Source organism: Typopeltis vanoorti, chromosome 24 (assembly GCF_054136105.1).
Source record: "Typopeltis vanoorti isolate ZY-2024b chromosome 24, IOZ_Tvanoo_1.0, whole genome shotgun sequence".
In the NCBI taxonomy this organism is placed as follows: Eukaryota; Metazoa; Arthropoda; class Arachnida; order Uropygi; family Thelyphonidae; genus Typopeltis; species Typopeltis vanoorti.
Window position 1 is genome coordinate 49,482,943 of NC_143572.1, and position 16,556 is coordinate 49,499,498.

Consider the following 16,556-nt stretch of genomic DNA (forward strand, 5'->3'; position numbering starts at 1 on the left):
AGTGGAATAGGTTGCCAGAGTCTGTTTTGGGTGCCATGACTGTGAATGAGTTCAAAGCAAAATATGATAGATACTGCACAATGCTAAATAGTTCATGACATGATCTTTAAGATCTCCCTTGATGAATCTAAGGACTCCTTGGAGTTGCCTGTAATAATAATAATAATAAAAGAAACAACTGAATATTGCCTTTAAAAAAACATACATTATAGAAATGTTTTTTAAATAAGTTTTTAATGGCACTTGTGACATAGGATTATTAAACATACATATTCACAAGAATAATGAATAATTTTTTTTATTGTTGCTAATATTTCAGCCAGAAATATGCAGACTATCAAGAGTACATTAGCATAATCACAAGTTTAATCTAAAACGAAGAATGTTAATCCTAATTACAAAACCTATCTATTTGCCGAAATACAACCATAAGGCTAGTTACAAAATAAAATGAGATTACAATTAAAGCTACAATTAAAATTATTTGAAATACAAAGATTAATGAATTTAGATAAATTAAAATGATTGAATGACACAACATTATATAAAAAAAAAGTTATTAAAGAAAAGGTGGGGCATTGCTGTTGCTTGCCATTACATTTATGAGGATGAGACTTCCAAATCTTGACAGAGGATAGACAGTCATTCTGATTTTGGAAGAACCCTCCATGTTTCCATGGTATCAAAATTTCAGAAATGGTCCCACTGAGACCCATAGACTCATAGTTGACTGCATAGATACCCCCACCTATTGCCTAGCCAAATTCCTAGCTTATCTTTTAAGCTCCTGTACATGCCTATGTGAAAAATTTATCAGAATTTTGGACAAAAATGACATACAGACTTAATTGTTAGTTTTGACATCCAGTCCTTATTTACCTGTTCTGAGTTGGAGAGTGTCAGGTATAAAGGTAAATAATACAGTTGAACTGTTTGGGTTTGTCATCCAGGCTGTTTCATCTGCAGAAACCAGTTCTACAATTTGAAGGAACTGCAGTGGGAAGCCCTTTGTCATCTGTGCTTGCCAATTTCTACTCAGAGCATTTTGAAGACTTCCTGTTGTCTTCAATACAGCCACATTCTTCCTTTTTTTTTTTGGTATGTCATATGGATGATGTGTTCACCATTTGGCCAGACTCAAAAGCATCTCTCTATTGACTTTAGGCTGCTATGTACAAGATTCAGTCAACATCTATTTAAAAAAATAGCCATCTTCAAATCTTTTTTGAATAGAGCACATGTTATCTGCTTTAATTCCCAAGTTCTTAAACAAGAACTGGGTGCCATCCATTACATCATTCTACCTCAAGTAAGTTTAATCCCCCAACTGGCTATGACGTCTATAGATGTCCATCTTGTTACATCCTGAATGGACGATTTTTTGAGAAATTATTCATTCAGAATCTAACATAAGAATTTGGCTAACTCAGATAATACCTGGTTGACAACACACAGTTCTGAATTTTGTTGTAAAGGAATTTATATAATAGCATGTAAATCGCACTAGAAAAATCTTGTAGTTGAAAGTTAAACTGAAGGATTATAGGATTAATAAATTTGATAAGGAAATTGTAGTATAATCTTGTCCCATTAAGCTGTCTTAAACTTAATAAGTCGCATAAGAAGTTAAGAGTACGAGTGCAAAGGTCGAGTTACATACACACGTATCGGTCGTAATGCCGCCAGCTACAACGTACGAGGAATATGACGCAAGCGGGATTCCTGGAATACAGCACCTAACGGCAGCTAAGACTTGGAGGATCGCCTTAGGGGCATGAAGACGAAGGGTCATATAGGAAAGAAGGGACGAAATATAAGTGAATGCACGCGATAATGCAGATCTTTTTTTCTAGTTGTTTCTGACTTCACTTCAAGGATTCCTGACTAGCGGACGGAGTAGGGACGAGTGAGAGAGATGTCCCACTCATGTAAGAGCAGAGAATGCGCTGTATCGAGACAGTGAGAAGTTCGAGTCCGGGAAGAATGTAAAACGGACGGCGTAGTCGTAAGCCCATTGCGGAAGCAATCTATTGAAGGAGGACCCAGACACACATGGCCGTTAACAGACCTTCGGAAGAAAAAGATTGGGTAACGTAAAGACCTTTACTGTATGTTTGAATGAGACAGAATTTAGTGTTAGATCATATTAAGTGGACAATTCATAGTGGACTATAATAAGGATTTGTAATTTGAGATAGAGTAATTGTGATGAACAGAGGAATGTCAAGAGTGAAACTTTAGCTGCATGTGACTGAGAATATGTGTGAATTTAGAATTTTGTAGATGATTTTTAGCAGAATAGTAACGGGTTGTGAAATGTATTTTAATGTAGCATGAAATAAGAGTTTGATTTAGAGTAACATAATTAGCTAGTTTTAATGTTTCATAGATTGTGTGAAATTATCCAGTTAATCTATGAGTGTTCTGTTAAATTAGTATTGAGTAACTAACTTAGCAAAAGATTTTGAAAAGCTTAGTATCATATTCCAATTATAGCTGTAAAGTGTAATTTGTTCCAATAAACATGTTTTGTTGTATATGCCTGATTCGTGCTTGATTCGAGAATTCAAATTACCACTTGCAAAAATTTAGAACCATAGCGGGAGGGAATTTAGTGAGAGTGTTAGAGTAAAATAGATTATTTGCCACGACTGAAATTAGAACCAGTATCTATTTAGTGTATATTAGAATGAATGCCAATTAACCTACGGATATTCCCTGAATTTTGAATTAGCTCATATTATAGGAATTAGCTCATATTATAGGACTCTGGCTGGTGCAGCAATAAAAAAATAAATTTGCCAGTGTCTGAAAAGGAAGCATTCTTAGGTGGAGTTAGGTAAGGCATTCTTAGGGAAGTATATTAGTATATTATATATAACGAAAGTATAAAGAAAGTAAAAGAAGATATAACAATAGCGCAGCGAGTAGGATTTTAGATGAGTGAGGTTTGAGTAAGTAAGAAGATAAATAAGTACAAGTGAATAAGTTAGTAATAAAACAAATGAGTAAATGAGTATAAAGACTAATATAAATAATGAGAGAAACGACATTTTAACAATCTAAAGCTGGATATGATTCTGTAATACCTATTGAATAACACTAATAAGAAGTGCAATTCGGTCTTACTATTTCATCCACCTCGGCCGTCAGGAAGGTTAAATGCATCCTGGACACATAAATTACAAGCCTAACCCCAAAAACTTTGAATCTGTACTGTGCATTCCTATCCAATACATCTGAGGTGATTGCAAAGATCCTGAAAAAAATACAGTTTACTCCCTACATTCTTCCCTATCAACAAAATCTCCTCCTAATTACTATTCACAAAAAATAAATATTCCCTCTCTCCCTCCCTGATGTTTATGAGGCTCATTGTGAGTGCCTCCACTCGTACTTTGTTTGATTGAAAAATGACTACAAGGACACCTGTCTTATTATAAATAGCAATAAACTCGAAAAATCTGGTCTTGCTCAGCATGGAGCAGAAACTGATCACGATATCCTCTGGTCCAGTGCTCACCTTTTACATCAGTGCCAGTTTAGGTTTGAGCACTTATCTAAAGAGAGTGCTGAAGTACACTACACCTACCCATACTTAAATTGGAATGATTACCTATCCATTGCCAGGATTTTAGAAAGTTTTATCCTCATAAATAGCAATGGCAAGTAACATCGTGCTCCACCCCCTTTTTTTTATTTACTTTATTTTTTAATATACTGTAATGATGTGCCTTTCACTCATTTTATTTATCTAAATTTTGTTAATTTTTAATTTTAGCTTTAATTATGATCTCATTTTATTTTGTAACTGCCCATATGGTGGCATTCTGACATGTGGCTCAGCTCTGCAAATAGGATTAACATTCTTTTTTCTCTTCATCTTGTGATTATGTTCCATTAAATTCAGTATTAAATCCTTCCTCTTGTCACAAATACATGTCTAATAATCTTTAAAGAGAAATATCTTGCTTTCTGGGCTTAACAAAGCATATCTACTAAAAGTATGATTTTATGATTTTAAAAAACCACATTATCTCTAAAAGAAACAAGAGAAAACAGCTGCAATCATTACAATCAGCAGTTTCGTTTTCCAATTTTATTAATTGTACCAGTATCGAGGTTCCATAGCACATGGTAATCAGCTGGACTGCTGGGAGCACATATGTTTTCTACAAAGTTTTTTTCCATGAGATTTAATAGTAATTCTTGACTCCTTAAGAAAGAAAAATGCAATTTTTCCTTCTTAAGGAGGAAATTTAAATTATCAATCAAGTCTTTGAACTTACAAAGAGTTTTATATACTGGTGGGGAATGCTAATGTTAAATTGGAATAAGAATGCTTCCGTTCATATTTTCCTTCCCTCCAGTATTCAAAAATAACACATTAATGTACATAAACAGAACATTACAGTCATTTTTACTTTTATAAAGTTATTTTATATCATATCATACTACCCAGGATCAAGAGGATAAACTGAGTGGGGATTAAGTTGAATGAGTGGCAATATAAAGTAGTAGCTGTAAAAAAAAAAAAAAAAAAAAAATGTGGAAGTAACATAAACAAAAAGGTGATCATCATTCTAGTGCACAGTGCAAAGAGCTGGTAAGAGTAAATCCAATACGATGGTAGGAATGTGACAAGATGTGTTACTGATGTGACACAGGCTGATGTGAAAATTGAGGTAAATGAACTGGACATATTCAATATATCAAAAAATATCAGTGTCACTACTCCATTGGACTGAATGGTAGGTCAGCTCAATGAAAATGTGCAACAGAACTGGTATTGCTGCTGACAAAGTTGTTTAATCTGTCTCAGCTCTGGCAAGTACCAAAGCAGTGGAAATAGGGTAAGAAAGTTCTATTACATAGGGCTCTGAGACAGAAGTAACAAATTATAGACTAATTAGTATCTCTGTAGTGGTGGTGAAAGTATTAGATAAGGTGATATTCAAGTAAAGGTATCAGGAATGGGTGGATAAGAATAAGATACTCGATAAGGGGCAACACATGTAAAAGGCGTAGGTCCTGCTTTTGTAATTTATTCACATTTTCTAATCAAGTGGTAGGATTGCATAAAAGAAATGACGACACAGTGCATACTGGATTTTGCAAAGGTATTTGACAGAATACTGCATAGAAAACTTTCATGGAGCAAATGGGAATGGATATAGGCTAGTTGCATGGCTGGGGAGGGGATCTGAAGACAGACATCAGAGGGTGGTGTATGGTGGAGTGGAATCGGGATGAATTCGAGTGACTAATAGTTCTTTATTAGTAGTACTTATTTAATAAGTACTTTAGGGCTCTGTACTAGAGCCACTACTCTTTAAATTGTATGCTAATGATATAGATGAAGATTTCAGGGGAGATGTTCAGCTGTTTGCTGACAATGCAAAACTGGGCATGGCAATGGTTGATAAAGGTGCTGTAATAACCTACAGAATGATTTCAATAAATTGGCAGTGTGGACAGAGAACAGTGGTTGTCAATTTAATGTTGCAAAATGTAAAGTAATGCAGTTCAGGGTTTCATGAGGCTAGGGATTTGTGAGTGATTGTAGAAAAAAGATTTGGAGTTCAGAGGACATATTGCAAAATTTGGCAAAATAACTCAGAGGATTACTTGAATGTTGAAGAGCACAGGCAAGTAAAGATAAGGAGGTTATTATCCCTCTTTTTAATGTTATGATTTGGCTTCATCTTGACTACTGTACACCAATTTGGTCACCTAGGTTTCTTGGGGATCAGGAGTTGGTGTAGAGATTAAGAAATGTTTAACCAAGCTGGTGACAGCTCTGTGAAATTCTCCATATGAGGACAGACTGAAGGTGTGTGGGTTGCAGAGTTTACTGGCATGCAGAGGAGTGGAGAGAGGGTGATAAGATTGACACAAAAGAAATTTTTCAATACACGAGTAGTAGAGCGATAACGAGGGGTAACACCTAGGAGTTGTATAAGAGCGTGGTTAGTAAGCATGGGAGGACTAGGTTCTTTGCTTGGAGAGTTATATTATCTATGGCAATCCATTCCGAATAGAATGGATTGCCATAGGTTGTCATGAGTGCCCCAGTGGTAAATAAGTTTAAGGAGAGGTGTGATCGGTAGTGTGTAAATAATGGTTAGTGTGGGTTTCCCATGATACGTCATTTGACTCATGGTAATATCCGTGTAATAATAATAATAATAATATAAAAGTCAATTTTATTTCAGTCTTCTAAAAGGATACAACTAAATGAATTAAAATCTTGTTGTTTGTTTTTAAATGCATAAAAATAAATGCTTCTAGAAATCATCTTAATTATTGCCTACTTATGTATACTGATGACAATTGATTGTTATCCTATCTTACAAAACTCTGCAGACATTCTTGCAATTTGTGATATGCCTGCATGAGATAATTTCTCATGTCATCCTATGCTCAAGTAAGATATAAAGTTATTTGTTCATGCTTATTATTATTATTCAGGCCTCCATGGAGTCAAGAGACTCATCATGGGAGGTCCTTCCTAGGAAACACAAAGTCTATCATACCATGTCTTGAATTCATTGACCGTTCTTGCTCTCACCACTCTATCAGGCAATGCATTCCTTGGTTCCACTACCCTCCATGCAAAGAAACCACTCATCACCCTCTTGAATTATGAATGTGTTAAAGAATAAACAATGTTTTTATATCTAGTTTTGTTCACTGGCATGCAGTCTACACTTTTATTACTATGAACATATTTGTATATTAGTATACAAATTCAAAGAATATTTGTGTACTAAACACAGTTTAAATATTTGAAAGAATAAAGTGATATATTCTTAAAACTTATAAAAGCTTATTTAAAATTCTACATTTTACATATACAGAAAGCTTACATGTGATATATTTAAAGCGCTTTTTTAATTTTGATCTTAAAATGGATATCTTTTTTTAAAGAATTAGCAAGTCAATTCTTAAGAATACTGTGTCTTTATCAAAACATGTTTTATTTATCTACAGATCATGCAGTTTAACATTTAATAAGGTTACCAACTATATGAATAAACAAATCATAACATGAGTAGATGAGAATTCTTTAGTCTTCAAACCCAAAACAGCAGTTGACACTTTATCAAACTGTTACAAATACAATTGTTAGAAATGTATCTGAAATTAAGATTATCATGGTACTTGTTTTATCACTGTCAGTTTGTGTATATTTATTATGTGTGAATATTATAAGCATTGTGCTGAGATGTGAGTACTTTTAAATAAATTTGTTAAAATTTCTTAATTGGTTTCAACAATCTGAATTGAGATGCTTTGCTAAGCATAAAAATATCAACATTGCAATATATGTGAACTAATCAACATTGATTGTTTGCATGAATGAATTTATTATTGGAGTGACAAAAATTACTGAGGAAATACTTATTGGATATGCTTGTCTGATTATAAAAGTACTTCAGTGATGATTTATAAATATGTGTTAGATATTGAATACTTACAACTGTTTTGGATAAGTAGACTAGTTTGCAGTGAATTTGGTATTTAGTAGTCATCTAAAAGATGGAAATTGGACAAATTTGTTTTAAATGGATTACTAGACCAATATATTAACTGTCTTTCATCAGTTACTTTTAAATTAAGATCTATAGATGTGACATTAAGTCACATCTGTTAGTCACATGTGAGGGATTAAGTTTAAAGGCTAGCAAAATGGTGCTATTCATGTACAGTGGAGAGGTGAAGATTTCACAGGAAAAGCTTCCTACACTCCTTAAAGCAGCTAAGTCTCTTTGGATAAAAGGTTTAGATAATGTCATGCATGAAGAACTGGATGATTCAGATATTATATTATAAAGGACGTTCTAGTAAACGTATAAATCAAGTAAATCAAGATTTTGCAGGATCATTATGCTGGATCTGAAAAAAAAAATTCTGGAGAGAATTTAATGAGAAATATGACCAGCAGGCACATGAACGGTACAAGGCACAGGACAGGCCAGAAGGATAACTAATGTGGTAAAAGAAAGGCAAAAGCAGATTATGAATGTAAATTAGCAATGCGGGCTAAAGAGAATCCCAAACAGTTCTTTCAGTATGCTGCAAATAAAAGGAAGAATGTATATGGTAAAATCATTTTAATGAATGATGATGGTAGGAAGGTAACTGAATCAGATGAAATAGAAGAATTACTATTCATTTTAGAAATTATGGATTTTACAACCATCTTATAAATAACTTTTAATTTCCCAATGTTTAGTCCTTCATATTAAGGTCATCATCTGAGTATATACAAATATACAAGGACAAGCTGAGTTACATTTAACACAGTAAGCTAAAGAAACAATGATTTGATCACTGGTTATTCTACTAGCATGACCTCTAGTGAAAAAAAAAAAAAAAGATAAAATTACAAATTAATTAATTATTTAAAAACTACATCAAAGCTAAATTCTATTTAAGATAATATGAGAGAAACATTCTCTCATATTATCTTAACTAAACATATTATCTAAACATATTATATTATCTAAATGTAAACATAAAGTTACATTTAACACAGTAAGCTAAAGAAACAATGATTTGATCACTGGTTATTCTACTAGCATGACCTCTAGTGAAAAAAAAAAAAAAAAAAAAGATAAAATTACAATTAATTAATTATTTAAAAACTACATCAAAGCTAAATTCTATTTAAGATAATATGGGAGAAACATTCTTTCTTATAGATAGTTTTCTTACAATAACAGTGATGTCCTAATTTAACATGACAATTGTTATATTAGATTTAAGATTCTGGATTATCTACAGTCCTGTTTATAGTTAACTCCTAGGGAAAAAGGTTCCATGGGTAGAATATATGCCTTCCATATGCTTGGGATTTTTAGACCATAATTATTGTTTAGATTGGGGGTGGTTGATAAGAATCTCACAGGGTTCTTAAATTTGAGTTCATACCATGTTTTGGTATGATGTAAACAACTGGTGCTTTTCCAGTCAATTCTGTGTATGTGTAAAGTGTTCAAGGCATGATCAGAAAGGCCAGCTTCACCATAGTTATTATATTTAATGTGTCGTTTATGTTCCTTTTGTCTGATAGGAATTGTGCATCCTGTTTTCCCTATATATGATAGATTACAGGTGCAGTAAATACGATATACTCCAGGGTGGGCCAGCGGAGGGAGTGGATCTTTGGATGAGTTGAGTAAGCTTTTTAATTTAAAGGTGGCTTTGGGGTTGTATTTCTGTAGTATTCTGTTTATTTTATCTGCTGTCCCTTCAATGTAAGGAATGGTTTTAGTTTTATTGTAGTCTGGTTTATCTTTGTTTTTTATTGAGGTCTTGTAGAGAATTTTGTTGGTTTGAAGGTTTTAAAGGAGAGGAATCTAGAGCATGTTGCTCTAGATCATATGGAACATTTTGAGCAACATGCTCTAGATTCCTCTCCTTTAAAACCCAAAGTCTGGCTTAGATATGTTGACAATGTTTTCACGATCTGGTCTCATGGCTGCCAGACTAGACACTTTCCTTAGCCACCTAAACAAACAACACAAACACATGCAGTTCACAATTGAGATTGAAAAACATAACACACTTCCGTTTCTAGATACACTTGTCATGCATCTTCCTTCTGGCAGTCTTTCCTTCACTGTTACCAGAAACCGACACATATTGGTCAATATATACCATAAACTTCTACCACCAGCCAACACAGAAGCTATGTGTTATTAATACTCTAAAAAACAGGGCTTTGAAGAGTTCCAACGAACAAGCGCTGAAAGACAATTTAAAGTTATCAGCAATACTTTTCTAAAAAATGGTTACAGCCAAAACACTATTAAAAAATTCTCTACAAGACCTCAATAAAAAACAAAGATAAACCAGACTACAATAAAACTATAACCATTCCTTACATTAAAGGGATATCAGATAAAATAAACAGAATACTACAGAAATACAACCTCAAAGCCACCTTTAAACCTCCTGTAAAATTAAAAATCTTACTCAATTCATCCAAAGACCCACTCCCTCCTCTGGCCCACCCTGGAGTATACCGTATTTATTGCACCTGTAACATACCATATATAGGGGAAACAGGATGCACAATTCCTATCAGACAAAGGAACATAAACGACACATTAAATATAACAACTATGGTGAAGTTGGGCTTTCTGATCATGCCCTGAACACTTTACATAGAATTGACTGGAAAAGCACCAGTTGTTTACATCACACCAAAACATAGCATGAACGCATATTTAAGGAGGCCTGTGAGATTCTTTTCAACCACCCTAATCTGAACAATAATGATGATCTAAAAATCCCAACCATATGGAAGGCACATATTATACCCATGGAACCTTTCTCCCTAAGAGTTAACTATAAAGAGGACTGTAGATAACCTAGAATCCTAAATCTAATATAACAATTGTAATGTTAAAAATAGGACATCATTGTTACTGTAAGAAAACTATCTATAAGAAAGAATGTTTCTCTCATGTTATCTTAAATAGAATTTAGCTTTGATGTAGTTTCTAAATAATTAATTAATTTGTAATTTTATCTTCTTTTTTTTTCCACTAGGGGTCATGCTAGTAGAATAACCGGTGATCAAATCATTGTTTCTTTAGCTTACTGTGTGAAATGTAACTCAGCTTGTCCTTGTATATTTGTATATACTCCAGATGATGACCTTAATATGAAGGGTCAAAACATCGGGTAATTAAAATAGTTATTTATAACACGGTTGTAAAGTCCATAATTTCTAAAATGAATGCTGATCACCGTGAAACACTAAAAGAAAAGAATTACTAAGTGAACACTTTGCAAGAGTATATCATCCAGGTGGTGGTATTGCAGGAATGAAAGAACCAAAGGATAATATTGGGAACTGAGGTAAATTTTTATTATTATTATTATGTGACACATCCATGGAGTCCAAAGACTCATTGAGGGAGGGCACTTACTCTACAACTCTCTGTCACCATCACTCGACTACCATCATCATCTACACCAATGCCATTTACCTCCCATTACCACTATTAGTATTTTCACACACAATCACAAACACCCATGCCCACAGCAGGATTCGAACCAGCAGCCTTTTGGCTGGAGATATTCTAACCACTCAGCCAACCAGGCTGGCAATAAATGAAATGGACATGCATAACATAGCATATTCCCAGAAGCAAGAGATGAAGTAGAAAATTAGGAGAGTAGTATTGAAGAGACAGTAGTTTAGGCAGTGAAAACGGTAGCAGTGGGAGAGATATAGCACTCGTTAAAGACAGAACGAGAATGCAACAGGAAGAGAGAAACATGGGGAGTCTGGGTGGACAGGGTGACCCGGAACTGAGTGGGGAATGGGTGGGGAATTTAAAACTGAGCAGAGCGATGATAAAGATGAGTGAGCAGGTGTGTTGGTGAAATAACAACCAACAAGTGGCTTGGATAGGACTCATTATAGACCTAAAAATGAATTACTGTGGTTATTTAAATGTCAGAATTATCAGGTATAGGTGAGATGAAATGGTTTCACTCATTGAGTTTATTTGTCCCAAAATGATTGGAATAAGTGAAACATGGTTGAATGAAGATGATATTTTAATGGGAATAGAAATGGCAGATAGAGTATTTTTCACGAGGATAGAAAGTTCAAGAAGGGGGGGGGGGAGTGCTGCTGATGATAGCAGGGGAATTAGGTCCACATAAGGTAGACATCAAAGAGGGAAATAGTGGCAATGTTATGAGACAGTGTGGTATAATGTGGAGGTTGACAGAAGATATATTCAGTTGGAGGTTGTTATAGGCCTGGGAATGTTGGAGGGTGGTGATGAAGAAATGTATAAACAATTTGAATTAGTGTACAAAAGAAGTACGGGTGATTTTAATTATGGTGATATAGATTGGAATGAACAGATAGTATTTTGGAATAAGGAAAATGAATTTCTTGAGCAATGGAATGTGAAGTATACGCTTGGTGAGAAAATTTTAAAGGAACTAGAGGAGATGAGAGATCTATAAGTGATGGTGGACAGGGACCTGAGATTCAGAGGTTAGATTGCTCAAGTTGTGAAGACGTCATATTATCGGTTAATGGGAATGATGCAGAGGACCTTGATGCCATTGTACAAGGCCTTGATCAGGCCTTATATGGATTATTGTGCACAGATTTGGTCGCTGGGTTTTCACAGTGATGAGGATATGTTGGAAAGGATACAGGGAAGATTCAGAAAGGTGGTCTTTGGAATGTGGAGTACGAGGACAGATTGAGAGGATGTAAGTTCCAAAGCCTCTAGAATATGAGATGAGTTGGGGATGAATATGATTGAGACATATAAGATAGTCAGGGCTTATTAGGTTTACATGGAAGAGATTTTTCATACCATGGAATAGAATAAGAGGCCATCACTGGAATCTGTATAATGAGGGTGTGAGCAGAGGAGTGAGGAAGAGTTCTTTGCATTTGGAATGGTTGGTGAGTTGAATGCATTGCCTGAGTGTGTGTTGTGAATGTAGACACAATGAATCAGTTTAAAGCACAGTTGGATGAGCATTGTGTGCAATTGTGTGTACCTCCCATGATGAGTCTCTGACTGTAAGGAGGTCAGATGTCAATAATAATAATATATATCAAGTAATCTAAAATAACGATGATGATAAATAATGATTATGGAACTTAAGTATAAAGAGCTAATAAGCTTCATTTCGGCAATGAAAACATTACTAAAATTAAGGGGATATTAAATCCCACATAGTTTTAAAACCGAATAAGAAACTCAATGATAGGAATCAGAGAGTTTCTTGCCGAATATAGTGAACTATAAAGTATCGGCGAACACTAGCGTTAGCCAATGCAAGTGGTCCTAGTACATATAGTACAGTCTCGGGCAACTCGTTGCAAAGGTGTGTAAAGTTCAGATCGCTATTCTTGGGTATTTTCCATAATGTAAAAACACATTTCCTAGGAAAAGTATGCTGTTATTACATTATGGAGGGAGGTCACTACCCAGACCGGTTTCAGCCTTTTTTGAGGCCTCATCAGTGAGTAGCTAGACCTATTTACCAAAGTGTATAGCGAAAAGAACTTATATACTCTGCGAACGAGTTTTCCAAGTAGGTGCAACCATTAAGTTACTTAAGTATAAAGAGCTAATAAGCTTCATTTCGGCAATGAAAACATTACTAAAATTAAGGGGATATTAAATCCCACATAGTTTTAAAACCGAATAAGAAACTCAACGATAGGAATCAGAGAGTTTCTTGCCGAATATAGTGAACTATAAAGTATCGGCGAACACTAGCGTTAGCCAATGCAAGTGGTCCTAGTACATAGTACAGTCTCGGGCAACTCGTTGCAAAGGTGTGTAAAGTTCAGATCGCTATTCTTGGGTATTTTCCATAATGTAAAAACACATTTCCTAGGAAAAGTATGCTGTTATTACATTATGGAGGGAGGTCACTACCCTCCATAATGTAATAACAGGATTATGGAACTGATTATAGAGACCACATCATATGCTGCATCTTTCTTTTTTTAACTTATTATAAATATTTTTTAAATTAATCAATTGTTTCTTTCTGTTGTATCCATTATCTTTATTCTATTATGTATTTTGCTTATTTTAAATAATCATTTTTTGCTTAAAATTTGTTTATTTTTAGATTGTGAGATTAATGAAACTTTCTTACGAGAGTCCAATCACAGCAGCAATTGGAGATGGTGCAAATGATGTCAGTATGATCCAAGAAGCTCATGTTGGATTAGGTATATTAGATTATTTATAAAACATGTATCATTACAAGTAATCTGTTCAGATATTAAATTGCATTCTGGACAACTAATTACATCTAGGCCTTGAAATCACAGTAGTGTATCTTTATTGAGATCAGTATGGAAATTATTTGAATGACATTACTATACAAAAATAGATGAGCAGACATGATGGATAGATGAGAAGAGATTGTCAAACTCTTATATATATATATCAGTGTATCCCTAGTGTTCAAAGAATAATAGGTTGGGAGTGAAATGGATGTGCACCTTATTAAGCAAGAGATCCACAAGAAGGTGCACATCCATTTCACTCCCAACCTATTATTCTTTGAACACTAGGGATACACTGATATATATATATAAGAGTTTGACAATCTCTTCTCATCTATCCATCATGTCTGCTCATCTATTTTTGAAAAATCTCTTCCAGGTACACACAATTTGGAAAGAATATCGTGAGAATAATAGTGGGAGGAGTAATGAAATATATGAAGCGAAGGCTAGAAAAGTAACGAGTAGTGTGAGATAAGTTAAAACTTTTCCAAAAGAATTTTATTGTCATGCCACAAGCAAAAGAAAGAATAAATGTGGAAGAATAACTTTATTGAATGCAGATGGTACACGAGTGTCGGAAGCTAAGGAGATTGTTCAGTTAATGAGTACTCACTTTGCTAAGATATATCAACCAGGTGTATCTAACATGGTGCCCAATGCTACTGCTACCTTGGATGAAGAGTTAGAGGTTCATGAAAATGAGGTTGAAGAGCTCTTGCATAACTGAGATAAGAATTTGTTAATAGGGACAGATGGAATATCAGCCCATTTGCTAAAGGAATGTTCAGCTAAATTGGCTAGGCTTTCACACATTTGTATAACTTGAGTCTCAGCTCAGGAATGATACACATCAGTTTTTGCACAAGGATGGTGCAAAAACTGATGTGTCTAACTACTGACCTGTTAGTATCTCTTGTGTGGTAGTGAAGATTTTAGAGAAATTGATAAGAACTAGCATACAGAAATGGGTGGACAAGCATTCTAAACCCTGCAGGGAACAGCATGGGTTTACTAAAGGAAGGTCATGTTTTAGCAATTTACTCATATTTTATGACAATGTTATGGCCGAGTTGGATAAAGGGAATGGATACACTATGACAATGTTGGATTTTTCTAAGGCATTTGATAGGATACCACATGATAGGTTGTTGCATAAACTGGAGAATATAATTGGAATATAATCTATTAACTTGGATCAGGGGATGGTTGACAGACAGATATCAAAAAATGGTGTACCTCAGGATTCAATCCTTGGGCCATTATTGTTCACTCTATAAATTAATGACATCAAGCAGGGTCTATCATCAGATTCGCAATTGTTTGCTGATGATGCGAAGATAGGCAGGGCAATCAGGGATGCCACTGATATTCAGCAATTACAAAATGATTTGAATAGACTGGAAATCTGGGCAAACAAAAATGGCTGTCAGTTTAATGTTAGTAAGGTTTGGCATGATTAGAGTTCCAGCAGCATATTATATTAGCAGGGTTACTACAAGAAACTGAAGCGGCAAGGGATCTTGGTTTATTGGTTGTATTTGCAAAATTTGCAAATGCAACTCAGAAGATAATTGCTATATTGAAGTGAACCTTGACATGTAAGGATAAGGAAATTATTTTGCCTCTTTATATGGCTTTGATAAGACCACACCTGGATTACTGTGTGCACATTTGATCTTCTGGGTTCCAAGGGGATAAAAAAAAAGCCGTGGAAAGGGTGCAGAGATTATATCCAGATTATGGAATTTAGATTCTGAGGACAGATTGCAAGTATGTGGATTGCAGACTCTGGTTAATAGGAGAAAGAGGGGTGATATGATAGAGGTTTATAAACTTTTGAATGGGTGTTATAGCATTTCAAATGATGAAATTTTTCGTTATATGGAAAGCGGGGAGAGAACACGGGGGCATCCATGGAAGTTAAGGTTGTTCTCAGAAAGGAGTAAGAGCTAGGTTTTTCTCCCAGAGAGCAGTGAGTGAGTGGAATAATTTTCCCCTAGGAGTAGTGAGTGCATCTAGTGTAAATGAATTTAAGGGAAAGTATGATAGCTGGGTTAGGTAATTTACAGCCTCACTCGATGAGTCCTTGACTCCCTGGAGGTCTCAGATAATAATAATAATAATATATATCTATTTTAAAAAATTGAATGACTAGAAACTGAGAAAAATGAAAACAAAGTTTATTATCACAACTAGTTTCAGCTTGTATCAGCCCTCTTTAGGTGCACATTAAAAAAGAAATAACCAGTAAAACATATAGGAAATAGTTGTAAACATTACAGAAAGTTCGTGTATATATTTCAACGTTGAAACGTTGAAGTCAAACTCATTCAAAATCGTTCTCTCGTTGGCTTCGTTGTTGGGCATATGCATGCCTACAGCATCTCGCGAATACCAGTGTTTGATCGTAGCACAATGACATTCTGAAAGGTTGTAGCTCAAGTTGTTGTTAATGCGATGTAGGGGGTTGAGAATGATTTCTTTTGATTCTATTATCTTCCTTTCTAATTCATCGTGTCAACGGAAAATGTTATTAGACTTGTCCCTTAGGACTGTATGGCTAAGGTTTTCTTCATTAGAATTAGCTGAGAACAGAACATGACTAGACAATCACTGGCTCGCGTTCTCCTGTAACTGACGTCTCTCTTATGTTCTTCAATGCGTAACTCGCTCGATTTCTCTGTTTGGCCAAAGTTAGGTATATCACAGTTGCACCAAATCTGGTAAACACCGGGATATTTAAGGT

General features: G+C 34.8%; 1 protein-coding gene across 6 annotated transcripts in view; it reads left to right on the plus strand.

Annotated features, from left to right (window-relative positions):
* LOC150093183 (phospholipid-transporting ATPase IF-like) overlaps window positions 1-16,556 on the plus strand; it is a 799,705-nt gene that overhangs the window by 474,264 nt on the left and 308,885 nt on the right. For all 6 annotated transcript variants that reach the window (XM_090413774.1, XM_090413776.1, XM_090413778.1 and 3 more), the window contains one exon: window positions 13,645-13,747. In XM_090413774.1, the coding sequence (XP_090269900.1) occupies window positions 13,645-13,747 (103 nt within the window). The remainder of the gene's footprint in view (window positions 1-13,644; window positions 13,748-16,556) is intronic.